The sequence below is a fragment of the Histoplasma capsulatum genome (genome assembly GCF_000150115.1).
Source record: "Histoplasma capsulatum G186AR genomic scaffold supercont2.5, whole genome shotgun sequence".
Taxonomy (NCBI): domain Eukaryota; kingdom Fungi; phylum Ascomycota; class Eurotiomycetes; order Onygenales; family Ajellomycetaceae; genus Histoplasma; species Histoplasma capsulatum.
The window spans coordinates 1,238,300-1,251,703 of NW_025544805.1; the positions used below are offsets into that span (position 1 = coordinate 1,238,300).

Sequence of the window (13,404 nt, forward strand, 5' to 3'; positions counted from 1 at the left end):
GGAAAAAAACTTGCTCTGGATGAATATTTTGAGCGTTTGACCATGAAACTAGAACAGAGATAAATATAAACATGAGAAGATATAAAGTTACAGATTTGTTTTTGTTGAGTCGTGAAGGTTTACGTGCCTGATTCCACCGTTCGGACCGCCCATTGAAATGCTGCACAGGTTTCACACATCACGACCCACGCAATGGAATCAGCAAGCGCTTCTCCCCATGGAACGCGTGGATATGATATTCACCTACACCTGGGCATCCGGTTTTTTGCCACAGCAGAGCAAGACTGAACGTTTCAGCCAGCTTTTATTCCTCGTCCATTTGACGTGGCCTGATGTGGTTGGTACAGTACTAATGACGTCCTCTCTCTTTCCCCCCATTCAGCTAAAAGAGTCTGGGCTTTTTTGGTTGTCAGAGAATGAGCCATGCTCCGCTCAAGGCCTTGATTCCCTTCGGGGCATCTCGAATTGCCGAAAGGAGAGGAAACAGAGAGCACAGAATCGCCGATACACAGCCAGGATCGATCGGAGGCTTTGAGCCGTTGTCGGGACTAGCTGGAGCTTATTTATTTAGAAACCCGGAACAGTTCCATGTCAGAACCTTGGGAACTACCGCTTTTTTTTGGCGCATGTGAAGAGAGTCATCAACAAACAAGATCAAATCAGCGCGACGAACAGCAGTGGCTTGCCGTAGAGATCTGTAACAGAATGGGTAGGAGGAGCGGGTCTAACCATTTTTTTGGAGTTATTTTCTGATTTTGGCTGTAACCGACTGGCCACAGCAAAATCGATCCATTGGATCAATGGCCATATTGTGGGACTGGACCGCGTAGGCCCAATTCTTCTGTGTTTCAATTCGACAAGCAAGGATTTACAGTTCATCAGACACTATAAGGCTCAGCCAGATCCGATGCTCGCAACCTCGTATATGGATCGTATCCGCGCCGGGTGGTGTGACAACTGTCTCAGCTTCCCAAGCTGCTCTCCATCAACCACTCTGATGGAAATCGAAGTTGAGGCTTACCCAGGATAGCAGTGAGGTTCAACTTCCTGGCTCACAGTATGGAGCCCTTGGAGACCGCTTGGAGACTGGCGCCAGCCTGGTGGTGGCTACAGACACAGCGCCAATCAGCAACAGAGATCTGGTTTTTCCATGGAAACTTGTCGCCTAGGCGGTGGCGCTGTCGCGCCATCACTGCCAGCCTGGTATAAAGTGGACCAGCTAGAGGGAAATCCAAAATCCAACCATTCCGCCCTAGCTTCACCCGCTTGGCTTCTGGTTTGCTGTAATCATTGCAAGAACGTCAGATCGTGGAGAAGAGCTGCACTGCGAAGGAGCCTGCACAGACAGTCCGGGAACACTTTTGAGACCTGCTTTTCGGCCTCAAAAGCTGGCTCATCCGGGTCCGACAAGCCATCTGTTGTTGTATACTTTGTAAGGTTGTTGCTATGACACCAGACCTTAAAAATTTTCCCCACCAGGCCGATGGAGTTCACGATAAACACTATATAAACAGTTGTGCGTAAATAAAATCCTGCCGCGTATCTTCACCCATCTCAACGGAAATCGTTCTCAAGCCGCTTCTTGCATCCGTTCTCGACTTCCACTACTTTGTTTTCTCCATCCGGTTATATGCATTGGTGAACCGTTGTCTCACAGCTTCTTCTATTTTGGTTTACTCTTTCGGTATACCTTTTTCGCAACTTTCCTTTCTCCCAATTCACTATTGTTCTTGCTCTTTGCTGACTCTCTGTGTTTTTGAATATTTCTAGAGCCAGCAAATCCTTTTGTTCTTGCATCATTTCTTCTATGCATTCGTCAGCTTAACTACCTGGCTTTTCCTCTATATCCCAGAGAGCATCGGCTGTTGGCCCCTCATTTCTCTCTCCTTATCCGTGCCAATCCAAACCCATATTGAGAGTTATATCTCTATCTCTGCTCATCATTCCACGGTGGTCGAATCAAAATGATTCGACCGTGGATTTCGATGCTCCTCCTAGGCTTTCTCCTAATCACTTCAGCGTGCGCTGTTGACCTGCAAAGAGGGCGACAAGCCCGCTCCAATACACCATTTTCCAGTTTCTTCAAGGGCCTCCCAGCTAGGATCTGGGCCCGAGATAAATACCTCGAGGATTATATCATTGCTCGTCCACATGGGTTAGCCAAACGACAGGACAACGTTCCATCAGCATCCATTAACACTCCCCTTGATACCCCGGGCAGGGACAGCTCCGTCACCCCAACACCTACACCACCAACTTCAACAGCCGATCCCACAACTACCAGCGTGCCACCTCCGGAAACAACCACTCCTCCACCCCCAAGTTCGACAACGACACCACCCCCTCCAGAAACCACCAACTCTCAGGGGCCTCCAGAACCAACTCCAACTCCCCAACCAACCCCCCAACCACCCAGTTCCATAAACAACCCCAGCCGTGGATCTAGCTCAAGGTCCACACCGCTCACTACCAATAACAACCCGACCACCACTCCTCCTCCGCGAACCTCAACCACGCTCATCCCGACCACAAATTCAGATGGGTCTCTCAGTACGATTACATCGGTCATCGTTGTCCAGCCTTCACCAACTAATTCACAAGGATCCCCATCGCAAAGACCACCTGGTTTGCAGACAAATACGGCACCGATTATAACTGTCGATCTAGAGAAAGGGTTGTTAGCAGTTCTTGGGCTCAGCGGTGCTATTGCCGTTGTGATGGCGTTGTGAGGCGGAGAATTTGTACTGTCAAGGTGAAAAAAGGGGACGAAATACACATAACGCAGTTAAGAACCATTGTTCGAGGCTCTTGTAGTTTTACTCAAAAAGAAAAGGGGGGGGGGGGGTTGTGTGAGGTGGTCTCAATGGCATTGGCGGGGGTTAGAGGCGGTGATCTATCTTAATAGAGAGACAAACCTCTTAGAACTCCCTGGATGTGTTAAATGCCTCTGTTTCGTTAATGCTTTTGTTCGCTTGGGTTTTGTCCTTTTGCTTTCAATAATGTTACAAATCACGACCGGGATGATGGTACACATATATGGGGGGTGTCGCGCGCCAATCTTTTCCTTTTTTTTTCCACGGCCTGACATGAATGCATTTTCTGATTGAACTATGTGGTTGTTCTCATATTTGTTTGTTAGTTAAAGTTTTAAATGAACTGCTAGCTTTTTTTTTTTTTTTTTTTTTTTTTTTCAAACCTTTCATTGTTTTGTCATGAGATCGATGCAAATCAGTTTAATGCGTGTACGTAACTCTCCACTTGATCAAGCCTTCTTCAAGCGTTGTATTAATAATAATATTATTATTTGAGAGATGCAGAGTATGAGGGACGGTTGAAGGAGAAAGAAATTATTTGCACATCAGCTTTTTGCTTGTTCACTCTTTCTTTTCCGCGAGGAATGGCTCTAAGAGTAAAGCTCGGCGAATATGGATAAGTAGTGTAGATATAACATAGATAAATAAAAATCGGCATGGTATCTCAAAAAAAAAAAAAAAAAAAAGAAAACAAAAAGAAAAGGAAAAAAAGAAAAGAAAAATACTCATTCGACGGCATAACAAACACACTTATTCGTTGATGGAAGCCCAAAACTTATTCCACCTCTTACAGGCATGCTTCCACTGGAGAATAAGTGGACGCTAACTTCCGGTCCAAAAATCGCTCGAACGTGCTCCGTGTATTCGAGTAGCATATTCGCAATCAGCCGCGCTCAAAAATCGCAGACATCTCGCCTCACTCTCACGCCATCCATATAGAGCCCAGAATCTGCGAAAGGGGGGGTATCCGAAATCCAAAAGAAAATACAACTAAAAATCAAGGAAAAGAAAAATGGTATGGGTGTAAAAGCGTGTATATATCCCTCGATCCTTGAGCTCCCCACCTCATATCAAGTACAGAGAGAGCTATATAAATCCATCAAACCCTTATTCTGTCTCCGTCCCTCTGTCCCTGTTTCTCATCGTTTTCCCTTCTCGAGAGATCTCTGACCCCCATGCCCCTCCCACCTCTCCTCCTCTGTCCAATACCTCACCAACCCCTCCCATCCCACAGTATCCCCGCTCTTCATCAACACCGCCACATCGACATTAAGCGGGCTCTCGGGCCTAGGATCCGTCAACAACTGCTGAATAGCTGACATTGTCGTCGACAACGTGTATGCAGGGCTCCAATGTTCGGTGGTGAGAAGGGTTAGACAGATCTCGCCCGTCGTAAAGGAGACGTTTGGATGGCAGATGCGGGTCGTAAAGGCTATGGCTGGGGGGTGGAGCGGGTAGGTTGGCGGGATTGTAAGAGTTAGGTGCCAGAGGCCGCCTATGAGGGTTGTTAGCGTGGTCTTTTCTTGTTTTGTTTTGTTTTGTTTTTTTTTTCCTGGACAAGCTCGGGAATTGCAGGTGGGTAGGGAATGGAGGGAATACACACCTTCGTATGGCGTGCCTTTTATGCCTTTGAGGACTGCTTCCCAGCGCAACAGGTCCGTATCGTTTATGGGGCCGAGGTGTAGGAGAGCTTCGTTGGGGGATTTGGTGTAGTCGTTGAGCTCACGGATGAGCCGTTTTGTGGTAGAGGCGGAGGGAGACTGTTGAGCCATGCTGCTTTGATGTCTTTATTGATCGCGGAAGGTTGTGCGTTAGATACCCCTGGAAGCGTTTTGGGAGTATTTTTCCTGATCATGAATGATGGAAGCTTATTGATGAGAATGGAGCTCAATTGTACCGAGGCTGAGTGGGACTGGCTTATCGCCACGTGATTTTCATTATCCGCTGATTGGTGTTGACAAAAAGGGGTTCGAACTTTTTGACGACTGCAGACAAGCACATGTATGAATATTACCACACATATTACTTCAACCCAAAATGAGAACGTCACGAGTCTCCAAGGAGACTGCAAAGGTTGTTGAAATTCTGTCAGCGACTCCACGTCGCCAATCGCGGCGGATTGCCAACGCGAAAAACTCACTTAACAGCTATCCCCTAGCGGACAGGAGGAGACAAAGCGAGTTAGCCTCCCATCATAGCAACTCCGCAAAAGCCGAGCCCGCGAGTGATAGTCATGATGATTCTGAACTCTCCTCTGCGAATACCACGGACATTGAGGATCTCCTGGCACCAGCGCGGGCAATAACGCAAGACCGGAAAAGGAAACGGGATCATGACCCCCTGCCTAATGAAATCAAGCGATCGGCTTCAACAGCACCATCACATAGGACATCCACTACACCGGAAAAGTCTACTATCATCAAAAAGGAGGAGACAGAGTCGAAACCAACCCCAAAGCCTCGATCACGGCGGCTACCAGCGCGTAGATCGACCGGCGCGAACGGGGTCGTCAAAGTTGAACCCCCCTCAAATTGGGAAAATATTTATGACATCGTCAAGGAAATGCGTCGCAAAAACCCCACCGCACCAGTGGATACTATGGGCTGCTCCCAGCTCTACTGGCGCTCTTCTTCCCCGCGTCAAAGGCGTTTCCACATCCTCATAGCCCTGATGCTTTCGTCGCAGACGAAAGATACCGTCACTGCCATTGCTATGCAACGGTTGCATACAGAGCTGGGACCTGAAAGTGATAACAAGGAGGCGGATTTTGGGACGTTGATCGTAAAGAAGGAGGAACTGGAGGAGGGCCACTCCATAAAAGAAGAAGAAGAAGAGGTGGTCTCTACTAAGAAGGAAGAAGAGGTGGTTTCAATAAAGGAGAATGGAGTATGGGCAGTGAAGGGAGAGGAGGAGGGCCGGCAGACGGTGAAGAAAGAGGAGAAATGGGAGCAAACTATGAAGAGAGAGGAGAAAAGGGCTGTGAAAGTTGAAAGAGAAGCAGAAGAGGAAGAGGAACAGGAGCAGGAAGCAAAGAAAGCATTAGTGTGGGACCAAAACAACCAACACACAAAAAGCACCTTAACCCTCGAGAACATCCTTGCCGTAAAACCAGCTCGCCTCAATGAACTCATTCAGAGTGTCGGCTTCCATAACAACAAAACAAAATACATCAAGGCTGCTGCTGTCATACTTCGAGACGAGTATAACTCTGACATTCCACCCACTGTGGAGGGACTAATGCGATTGCCAGGCGTCGGGCCGAAGATGGCTTACCTCTGCATGAGTTCCGCATGGGGCCGTGATGAGGGCATCGGCGTCGATGTACATGTGCATCGTATCACGAATTTGTGGGGATGGCATAAGACAAAGACGCCTGAGGAGACTCGGGCGGCGCTGGAGAGTTGGTTGCCCAAGGACAAGTGGCATGAGATTAATAAGCTATTGGTTGGGCTAGGGCAGACGGTATGTTTACCAGTGGCTAGGAGATGCGGGGAGTGTGAGCTTGCGGGAACCGGGTTGTGTAAGAGTGAGATCAAAGGGTGGACGGCCAAGGTGAAGAAGGAGAGGAAGGTAAAGAAAGAGGAGGCTGAGGTGGTAGTAAAAAGGGAGAGTAAGATAGGGATCAAAATTGAAGAAGGTAGGTGATTTGGAGAGTTCTGATCCTGAATATCTGGATACCCCTGATAACATGTCGTTTTTCTGGGGTTTCAATTGAAATTCCGTTTTTACGCGCGGGGATATCGAGAAATTCGCAATTCTGGCCTAGTGGAACGATGGACCGTTTTGATTGTTTGTTGTATTCTCTGTGCAAAGTCGACGGGACGGAAATTGGGTGACAAAGACATGTACAATAATCTATAGTTAATAGTAAACAATACATTTACAGAGTAATGTGGTATAAATATATATTGTCCCATACTTCAATTACTTTTTCGCTTTAGCTAGTTAGTTGACTACGGCCTCGTCCTCTTACATCATCATCGCTCATCAGCCACACATTGAAAACAAATCATTCCTGGCAGCTTCAATAAGGAGCATCAAGCTCGCCGGCTGTCACGCATTTAACAAAGTGATATGGCATTCACTTTTGAATCCGATTCCCAGTCTGCCATCCTTAAATCGGCCCCTCCACATTCGACCTAGATATACAAAAATACCAATTAATTGAGGTCCCCTTCCTCATCCCTTTCCAATACCCCGCACCCCAATGCCGACTCCAATCCCCATCCAAGCCTTCGCCCAAGCCCAAACAGAACTCCTTCTCGCAGAACATGAAGCCGAAATTGCCTCCTCACCGCTCTCTGCATCAATTGCACAATCAGATGGTATTTCCGCTTCAACACGTCGCACATTGCAAGCCGCAGGCTATGCACTCATAGGCCTTGTTCTCATCAATTGTCGGACGGGAATGGGTGGACGTGAGGTAGGCGAATTCGGCGTGGACAGTGCAATTGGATCTGGGGCGAGGGGTGGAAAGGATAGCAATGGTGATGGTGGGAACGGTGATGGTGGAGCGCAGAGGTTGGGCGCTCATGGGATGAGGGTGGGCGATGTCGTGAGAGTTGAGGATGTGGCGGCGGGAACTCGGGGTGGTGGCGGTAGGGCAAGAGGATCAAAGGAGGAGGAGAGAAAGGATAAGGCCCCGGAGGGGGTTGTGACTAGAGTTGGGGAGCGGAGTATTTGGGTCGCGTTTGGGGGGCAGAGGGTCGCTGGTGGAAAGGGGAGAGATGAAGAGTCTGTAGAGGATCTGTGGGGAAAGAAGGTTTGGATGTGAGCTTTGGTGCATTATTCGTTTGATGTGGTGGAAAAGGAGACAATTGGTTCTCACTGGATCTGCTGGCTGATTGATGGGTCATACATTGCAGGGTGAAGTTGGCGAACGATATTACATACCGACGGTGAGATTATATTATTATCAGTAACAAAAACTACGTGAACATACTTGCTAATAAAATTTTACCCAGGATGAAGCAAACTATGGCCAAATTGGGGAGCATGACGGAGTCAGACTACACATATTTCATGAGGGTGGTTTTTGGGCATTCGACACCCTCCCCCGTGGATTTGAGTTCCATCGGGACAATCGAGTTCATTGATCCTACACTAAACGACTCACAAAGGGAAGCAATCCGATTTGCACTTGCAGCAAAAGAAATTGCGCTCATCCATGGTCCACCCGGCACTGGAAAAACATATACACTGATAGAATTAATCCTGCAATTTCTCCGCCAAAATCTTCGTATCTTAGTGTGCGGTCCGTCGAACGTCTCAGTGGATAATATTGTCGAACGACTGGCTCCACACAAAGTGCCCCTGGTTAGAATTGGACATCCCGCCCGCCTTCTATCAACTGTTTTGGATCACTCCTTGGAGGTTTTAATCCAAACATCAGACGCTGCCGCCATTGTCAAGGACATCAGGAAGGAGATAGAAGTTAAACAGGCAAGTATACGCAAGACAAGAAGCGGGAGGGAGAGGAGAGAGATCTACAGAGATCTGAAGGAACTACGTAAAGAGTTCCGAGAACGAGAGTCTAAATGTGTTGGTAACCTTGTTACGGATTGTAAAGTGGTTCTGGCAACATTGCACGGCGCCGGTGGGCATCAGCTGAGAAACCAGAAATTCGACGTTGTTATCATTGATGAGGCCAGCCAGGCGCTGGAGGCTCAATGTTGGGTTCCACTGTTGTCTGCTTCCAAGGCGATATTGGCTGGTGACCATCTGCAGTTGCCTCCAACTGTCAAGTCTGCCACTTTGAAATTTAGCGGGGCGGTGGGAAGCGGGAAGTCACCAGACGACGAACAATCAGTCCTAAGGATGGACAAGGATAACAATGTAGGCCAGCATAAAGCAAAAGGAGGGACACTCGAAATGACGCTATTTGATCGTTTGCTGTCGCTGCATGGTCCCGCCATCAAACGAATGCTAACAACTCAGTATCGGATGCATGAGAAAATCATGCAATTTCCTTCACAAGAACTTTATGAATCAAAGCTGATCGCCGCAGATGCAGTGAAACTGCGATTACTTAAGGATTTGCCTTATGAAGTTGAAGAGACTGATGACACACGGGAACCACTGGTATTCTATGATACCCAGGGTGGAGATTTCCCAGAGAAAGTCGAGGAACCTGCTGTGATGCCGAAGCAGAAGCAGATATCCCTCTTTGCCGAGAGTAAGAGCAATGATATGGAAGCCTATCTGGTCGCTAGACACGTTGAAAATTTGATTGGGGCTGGTGTAAAACCAGAAGATGTCGCCGTCGTGACGCCATACAATGCACAGTTAGCTTTATTGTCTAGCATGTTGAAAGACAAATACCCTGGACTCGAACTAGGGAGCGTGGATGGGTTTCAAGGACGGGAGAAGGAGGCTGTCATCGTGAGTCTTGTGCGTAGCAACCCAGAGCATGAAGTTGGGTTTCTTGCTGAGAAGAGGCGATTAAATGGTACGTTGCTTTTTCTGTGTGAACAATAGCAACCATCGTAATTTCAGCAAACTGCCATAAAGATGCAGCAGACAATTACGTGAGTTTAATAAATATCTTTCAAAACCTTGCTGACGCCAAAATTCGCAGTCGCAATGACCCGTCCCAAACGTCATTTGTGCATATGTGGGGATTCTGAAACAATTCGTGGGTAAGTAAAACGACTGTTTCCATTTCGACCTCCTCTATCTCCCCTAGCTAGCGTTATGAAAGTTTCGATTTTCCTCCCATCAAGACATCGAACCAAGTGTATTATTAGCAACATATGTGGACATCGTTTTAACTCATGGCCTTTCATTTTCTGGTCCTCTTATCAATAGTGGCAACCAATTCCTACGACGTTGGATGGATTTCTTGGAGGAAAATGCGGATCTACGATACCCCGACGCTGGCGAATACATGCAATCCTAAAGGCCAGACATAGATCTGAGAAACGCATCTGTTATATGCCCTGAAAGCAATAAAAGGCTCAAAATGGTTTTCAGGAGGCCATCTTCGTGATAACGTGACGTACAAGACAGTCGTCAGAACAGACGCTGGGATAATCTGTCGCACGCGCGAGCTTGATAAGAAGTCGTCCCTAGAGAGTTACCCCCTGAATGTTGTTATCTGGAGAGCATGATTGACTCGTCCATAAAGCCGTCCGGCGGCAAAGTCATCACCAACTCACGGAAGTGAGAGAGAAATGTCCTTTATGAGTTGTTGATTTGAAGTGGTACTCCGTGATCAGCGGTTGGGTGCCCTTCTTGATATGTATACCACCTGTAAGCTCTGCAGCATACTTGTCAAAATTTGATGGAGCTTTATAGATGTCAATTTCTAGCAATTGGTGGCCTTATTCGGGATGAGTAAGGAGGCTGGTCGGCTGTATCTTTCAAGATGAAAACTTCCCACCCAAAGACTCTCTCAACGCTTCTTTCTAGACGCAGCGGGCATATCTCGAATCTCTGGCTGAGGGATCATCTTCATCATCTTGAGACCCAGCGCAATGACGCAGTCCCATGTGAGCATGACTGCCATAGCAATCTAAATATAGAGACAGGTTAGTTGATGGTGGCCCCTCATCGTGGAGAGAATGGAACTTTTGGTTGGCCTAGGCTTATTTTCACCCAGGCCTTGTTTGAAGAATGTCGCGACTAAGCGCGCCAGGAATGGTTGCTGTACAACCTTATTCAAGTGTCGTCACATGACATCAGAAAAGTTCGACAGGCTCCTCCACATCTCTCTTAGAAATGCAGTATGGACTTGAGCCAACCGTCCTGGATATGTTCTTTGCCCAAACCAGTTACCTGTGATTCAAAATGCGGCGTTTCGAGAGAATCCACGACATCGTTGAGCCCGTCGAAGAGTATCGCCAGGGAGGCTATCATCCGGTACACCTCCACGATGTATTCAATAAGAGGTACGAGGTTATTGGAAAGTTAGCGTTTGGCCAATTCTCAACAGTATGGCTCACACATGACCAATTGTGAGTCTCTCCCAGCAGACCCTTTTTTCCCCAGTGACAACTAACCACTCCATTTAAGGCTCCAGCGACATGTTGCGTTGAAGATACTGAAAGCGGATGTTTCCAGAAACAATAAAGAGCTTGCTATGCTTCTTAAATTATCTGCTCCGGGCCTAGATCATCCTGGCAAAGGGCATATTATCGAACTGCTGGATTATTTCGAGCATGATGGCCCAAATGGGACGCACTTGTGTCTAGTGCTCCCTGCAATGATATCCGACGGTGAAGTAATAAGCGTCACCAGAAAGCCGCGCCAGGCAGCCTACGTGCGAGCTATTTCCAAACAAATCTTGTTGGGTGTTGACTTTCTTCATAAGCTAGGCATCGCCCACTGTGGTAGGTCAGCGCCTGAGGCATGAAAGTTGGTAGTATCCTGACTTAATGCAGATCTACAACCTGCAAATGTTCTGTTTTCAATTGTTGGGGCTGCGCACGTAGAGGCGTTCTTGCAGCCCCCGGAGTTCAGCCCTGTTAGGTGGCTAGAAGGAACAAAGGTAGATGATAGCGCGCCGAAATATTTGATGGCTACACAGAGACGACGGGGCGAACTGGACGATGCAGATTTCACCACGATCTTGGTTAAGATTGGTGATCTGGGTGGAGGTATGATGCACCGTTTGTTTATGCCAAACCTGGTACAAGAACTCATATCATTACCTAGCTGCATGGAGTCAACAATGTGATCAGTGGCCGGTAACGCCGAAAGCTTTGCGTGCACCTGAGCTAATCCACCGAAGTACTTGGGATGCTAGGATCGATATCTGGGCCTTGGGTTGCTTGGTATGCTCCCCCTACACCCAAACCCAGTTCTCCCATCTAATATTTTTGTGAAGGTATTTGAATTAGCAACAAACGAGCCATTATTTCCCTTGGGAACCTTTGGCCTCACAGCAGAACAGATTGACGAAGAGCACACTTACCATATTAGCCAGCTCCTTGGTAAGAACGATCAGGTGCATGAGAACTTTACAAAACACCTGACAGACAGGCTCCCACATGATTTCGGTGCTGAGAATGTAGAGCACCTTGCATCATTTCTTTGGTTGATGCTACAGCAAAACCCCCAAAGGCGAATGCCAACCACCAACTTACTCAATCATCTCTTCCTAGTCGGAGAACCTGAGGGTTGAGAGCTTGTCAACGTCGAACATGATAAGGTCTACAGCGTTCTTACCCCCTTTGTATGAACATGCAAGAAAATAGTATTTATCATGTCACGTTCTTCAATTAGGTTTTGACGGGATGTACGGAGTACATATTGGCCGATAAACGATTCAATTGGAAAACGGATATTATATTTCTTCATGCCATGCAGCTACGCACAACAAAACCCTAGCGGCGGACCATTTACGCCAGCGCAAAATAGAAAATCCTTGTGCGGTCAAGTCTTCGAACTGTCTGGGTACTCATGATGGAAGTGTGGAATCGGATAGTTTTTGCGAAACTGGGATGACCTTTGTGAGGAGAAAAGGGAAGATAGAGCAATAGAAGCAAAATTGGGAGGAGAGCTGCCTTTATGCCCTTAGCCCCTTGATCTACGTACGGCAGTGGTGCTCCTTCATGGCGGGGGAGTGTATTAAACTTTAGCATGTATGATAGAAAATCAAACAAGGCTGGCCCTGCGCCACAATCACATGCCTCCCCCGTTGGGAACATGATTGAAACCCTTAAAGACGCACCGATATAGCTCGGATACTATAAACTAATGTAGTATCGATAGTGCGAATTGCTCTTTGTTGTGTCGTTTAATATAACATGCGCATGACTCGGTGAAGACTGAGGAACGGCCATGGTTTGAGCGGCTCTCCCACGACTCCTTTACAGACCTAGACTCTATAATTATTATTCGACGGAGAGAAGCGAGGTCTATAAGTATCATACGAAGCTCCGGGGAGGGGGAGGGGCGAGAAGTTGCTTCATTTTGTGGCTGAAATGATTGGATGTGGGTTGAAATTCAATGATCTTATTGGTGTCGAGGGGATTCCTGGACATTCTGATTGATTCAAATGCTGAAACACCCAGATACCCCCCTATTCTTACCCCTGAATTATCTTCCTACCTACCTGGCTAGATTGCTGCTAACCTGCAGATTACACGTCGGCTGACCCCTCGGGTGGTCTCTCTCTCAGTCCCTGCTAACCTGCCAACCTGCCTCCCCGCGTGATATCTGATGGATTGCTAATAGAATAGAAATGGCGAGCTAGCGACATATCTCCCTCCCTTAGGGACCTACCAACCAACCTGCCTGCTCAATATCCAATCAATCTCTATGAGAATCAACATCACCATCTGCCTACCTGCCCATCTATCTACTGCCCTGCTTGAATGAATGATATCTACCGATGATATATCAATGATGATGTATATCGATGATGATATCTGCGATGATATTGTTTAACAGCAACATACTGAATAATACGACCTTCACACTTTTTGCTCCGTCCCGCCCCCCCAGCTGCATGTTTCATGAAGCTCCTGCTACAACCCTTTGAAGGGAATCAAAGAGATGTCTTCATCTCTGGGATTTTAACGAGGTTCATTTGCCCACCCCCTGTGATAGGGACCAGACTGCCCCCTAGCAGTTTAAGACACCTCAC

General features: G+C 47.5%; 6 protein-coding genes across 6 annotated transcripts; 4 read left to right on the forward strand and 2 right to left on the reverse strand.

The window, feature by feature from the left end:
* Positions 1-1,052: 1,052 nt before the first annotated feature.
* HCBG_04364 (uncharacterized protein) lies at positions 1,053-1,800 on the reverse strand (the record flags this gene model as incomplete). The annotated part of the gene is made up of 3 exons (XM_045431413.1): positions 1,053-1,281; positions 1,343-1,502; positions 1,746-1,800. The coding sequence occupies 3 exons, from the start codon at positions 1,798-1,800 to the stop codon at positions 1,053-1,055; spliced, it is 444 nt and encodes a 147-aa protein (XP_045287967.1).
* On the forward strand, positions 1,566-2,729 carry HCBG_04365 (uncharacterized protein; the record flags this gene model as incomplete). The annotated part of the gene is made up of 2 exons (XM_045431414.1): positions 1,566-1,684; positions 1,771-2,729. The coding sequence occupies one exon, from the start codon at positions 1,965-1,967 to the stop codon at positions 2,727-2,729; it is 765 nt and encodes a 254-aa protein (XP_045287966.1).
* A 1,223-nt stretch (positions 2,730-3,952) lies between these two features.
* Positions 3,953-4,585, reverse strand: HCBG_04366 (ubiquitin-conjugating enzyme; the record flags this gene model as incomplete). The annotated part of the gene is made up of 2 exons (XM_045431415.1): positions 3,953-4,308; positions 4,417-4,585. The coding sequence occupies 2 exons, from the start codon at positions 4,583-4,585 to the stop codon at positions 3,953-3,955; spliced, it is 525 nt and encodes a 174-aa protein (XP_045287968.1).
* Positions 4,586-4,850: 265 nt separating this feature from the next.
* Positions 4,851-6,458, forward strand: HCBG_04367 (DNA base excision repair N-glycosylase 1, mitochondrial precursor; the record flags this gene model as incomplete). Its single annotated transcript, XM_045431416.1, has 1 exon — positions 4,851-6,458. One exon carries the CDS (start codon positions 4,851-4,853, stop codon positions 6,456-6,458), a length of 1,608 nt encoding a protein of 535 aa, XP_045287969.1.
* Positions 6,459-7,020: 562 nt separating this feature from the next.
* HCBG_04368 (helicase) lies at positions 7,021-9,711 on the forward strand (the record flags this gene model as incomplete). Its single annotated transcript, XM_045431417.1, has 4 exons — positions 7,021-7,583; positions 7,778-9,261; positions 9,391-9,451; positions 9,621-9,711. 4 exons carry the CDS (start codon positions 7,021-7,023, stop codon positions 9,709-9,711), a joined length of 2,199 nt encoding a protein of 732 aa, XP_045287970.1.
* Positions 9,712-10,601: 890 nt separating this feature from the next.
* Positions 10,602-11,937, forward strand: HCBG_04369 (protein kinase; the record flags this gene model as incomplete). Its single annotated transcript, XM_045431418.1, has 6 exons — positions 10,602-10,768; positions 10,827-11,143; positions 11,195-11,410; positions 11,469-11,587; positions 11,641-11,746; positions 11,918-11,937. The coding sequence occupies 6 exons, from the start codon at positions 10,602-10,604 to the stop codon at positions 11,935-11,937; spliced, it is 945 nt and encodes a 314-aa protein (XP_045287971.1).
* Between the last annotated feature and the right edge of the window lie 1,467 nt (positions 11,938-13,404).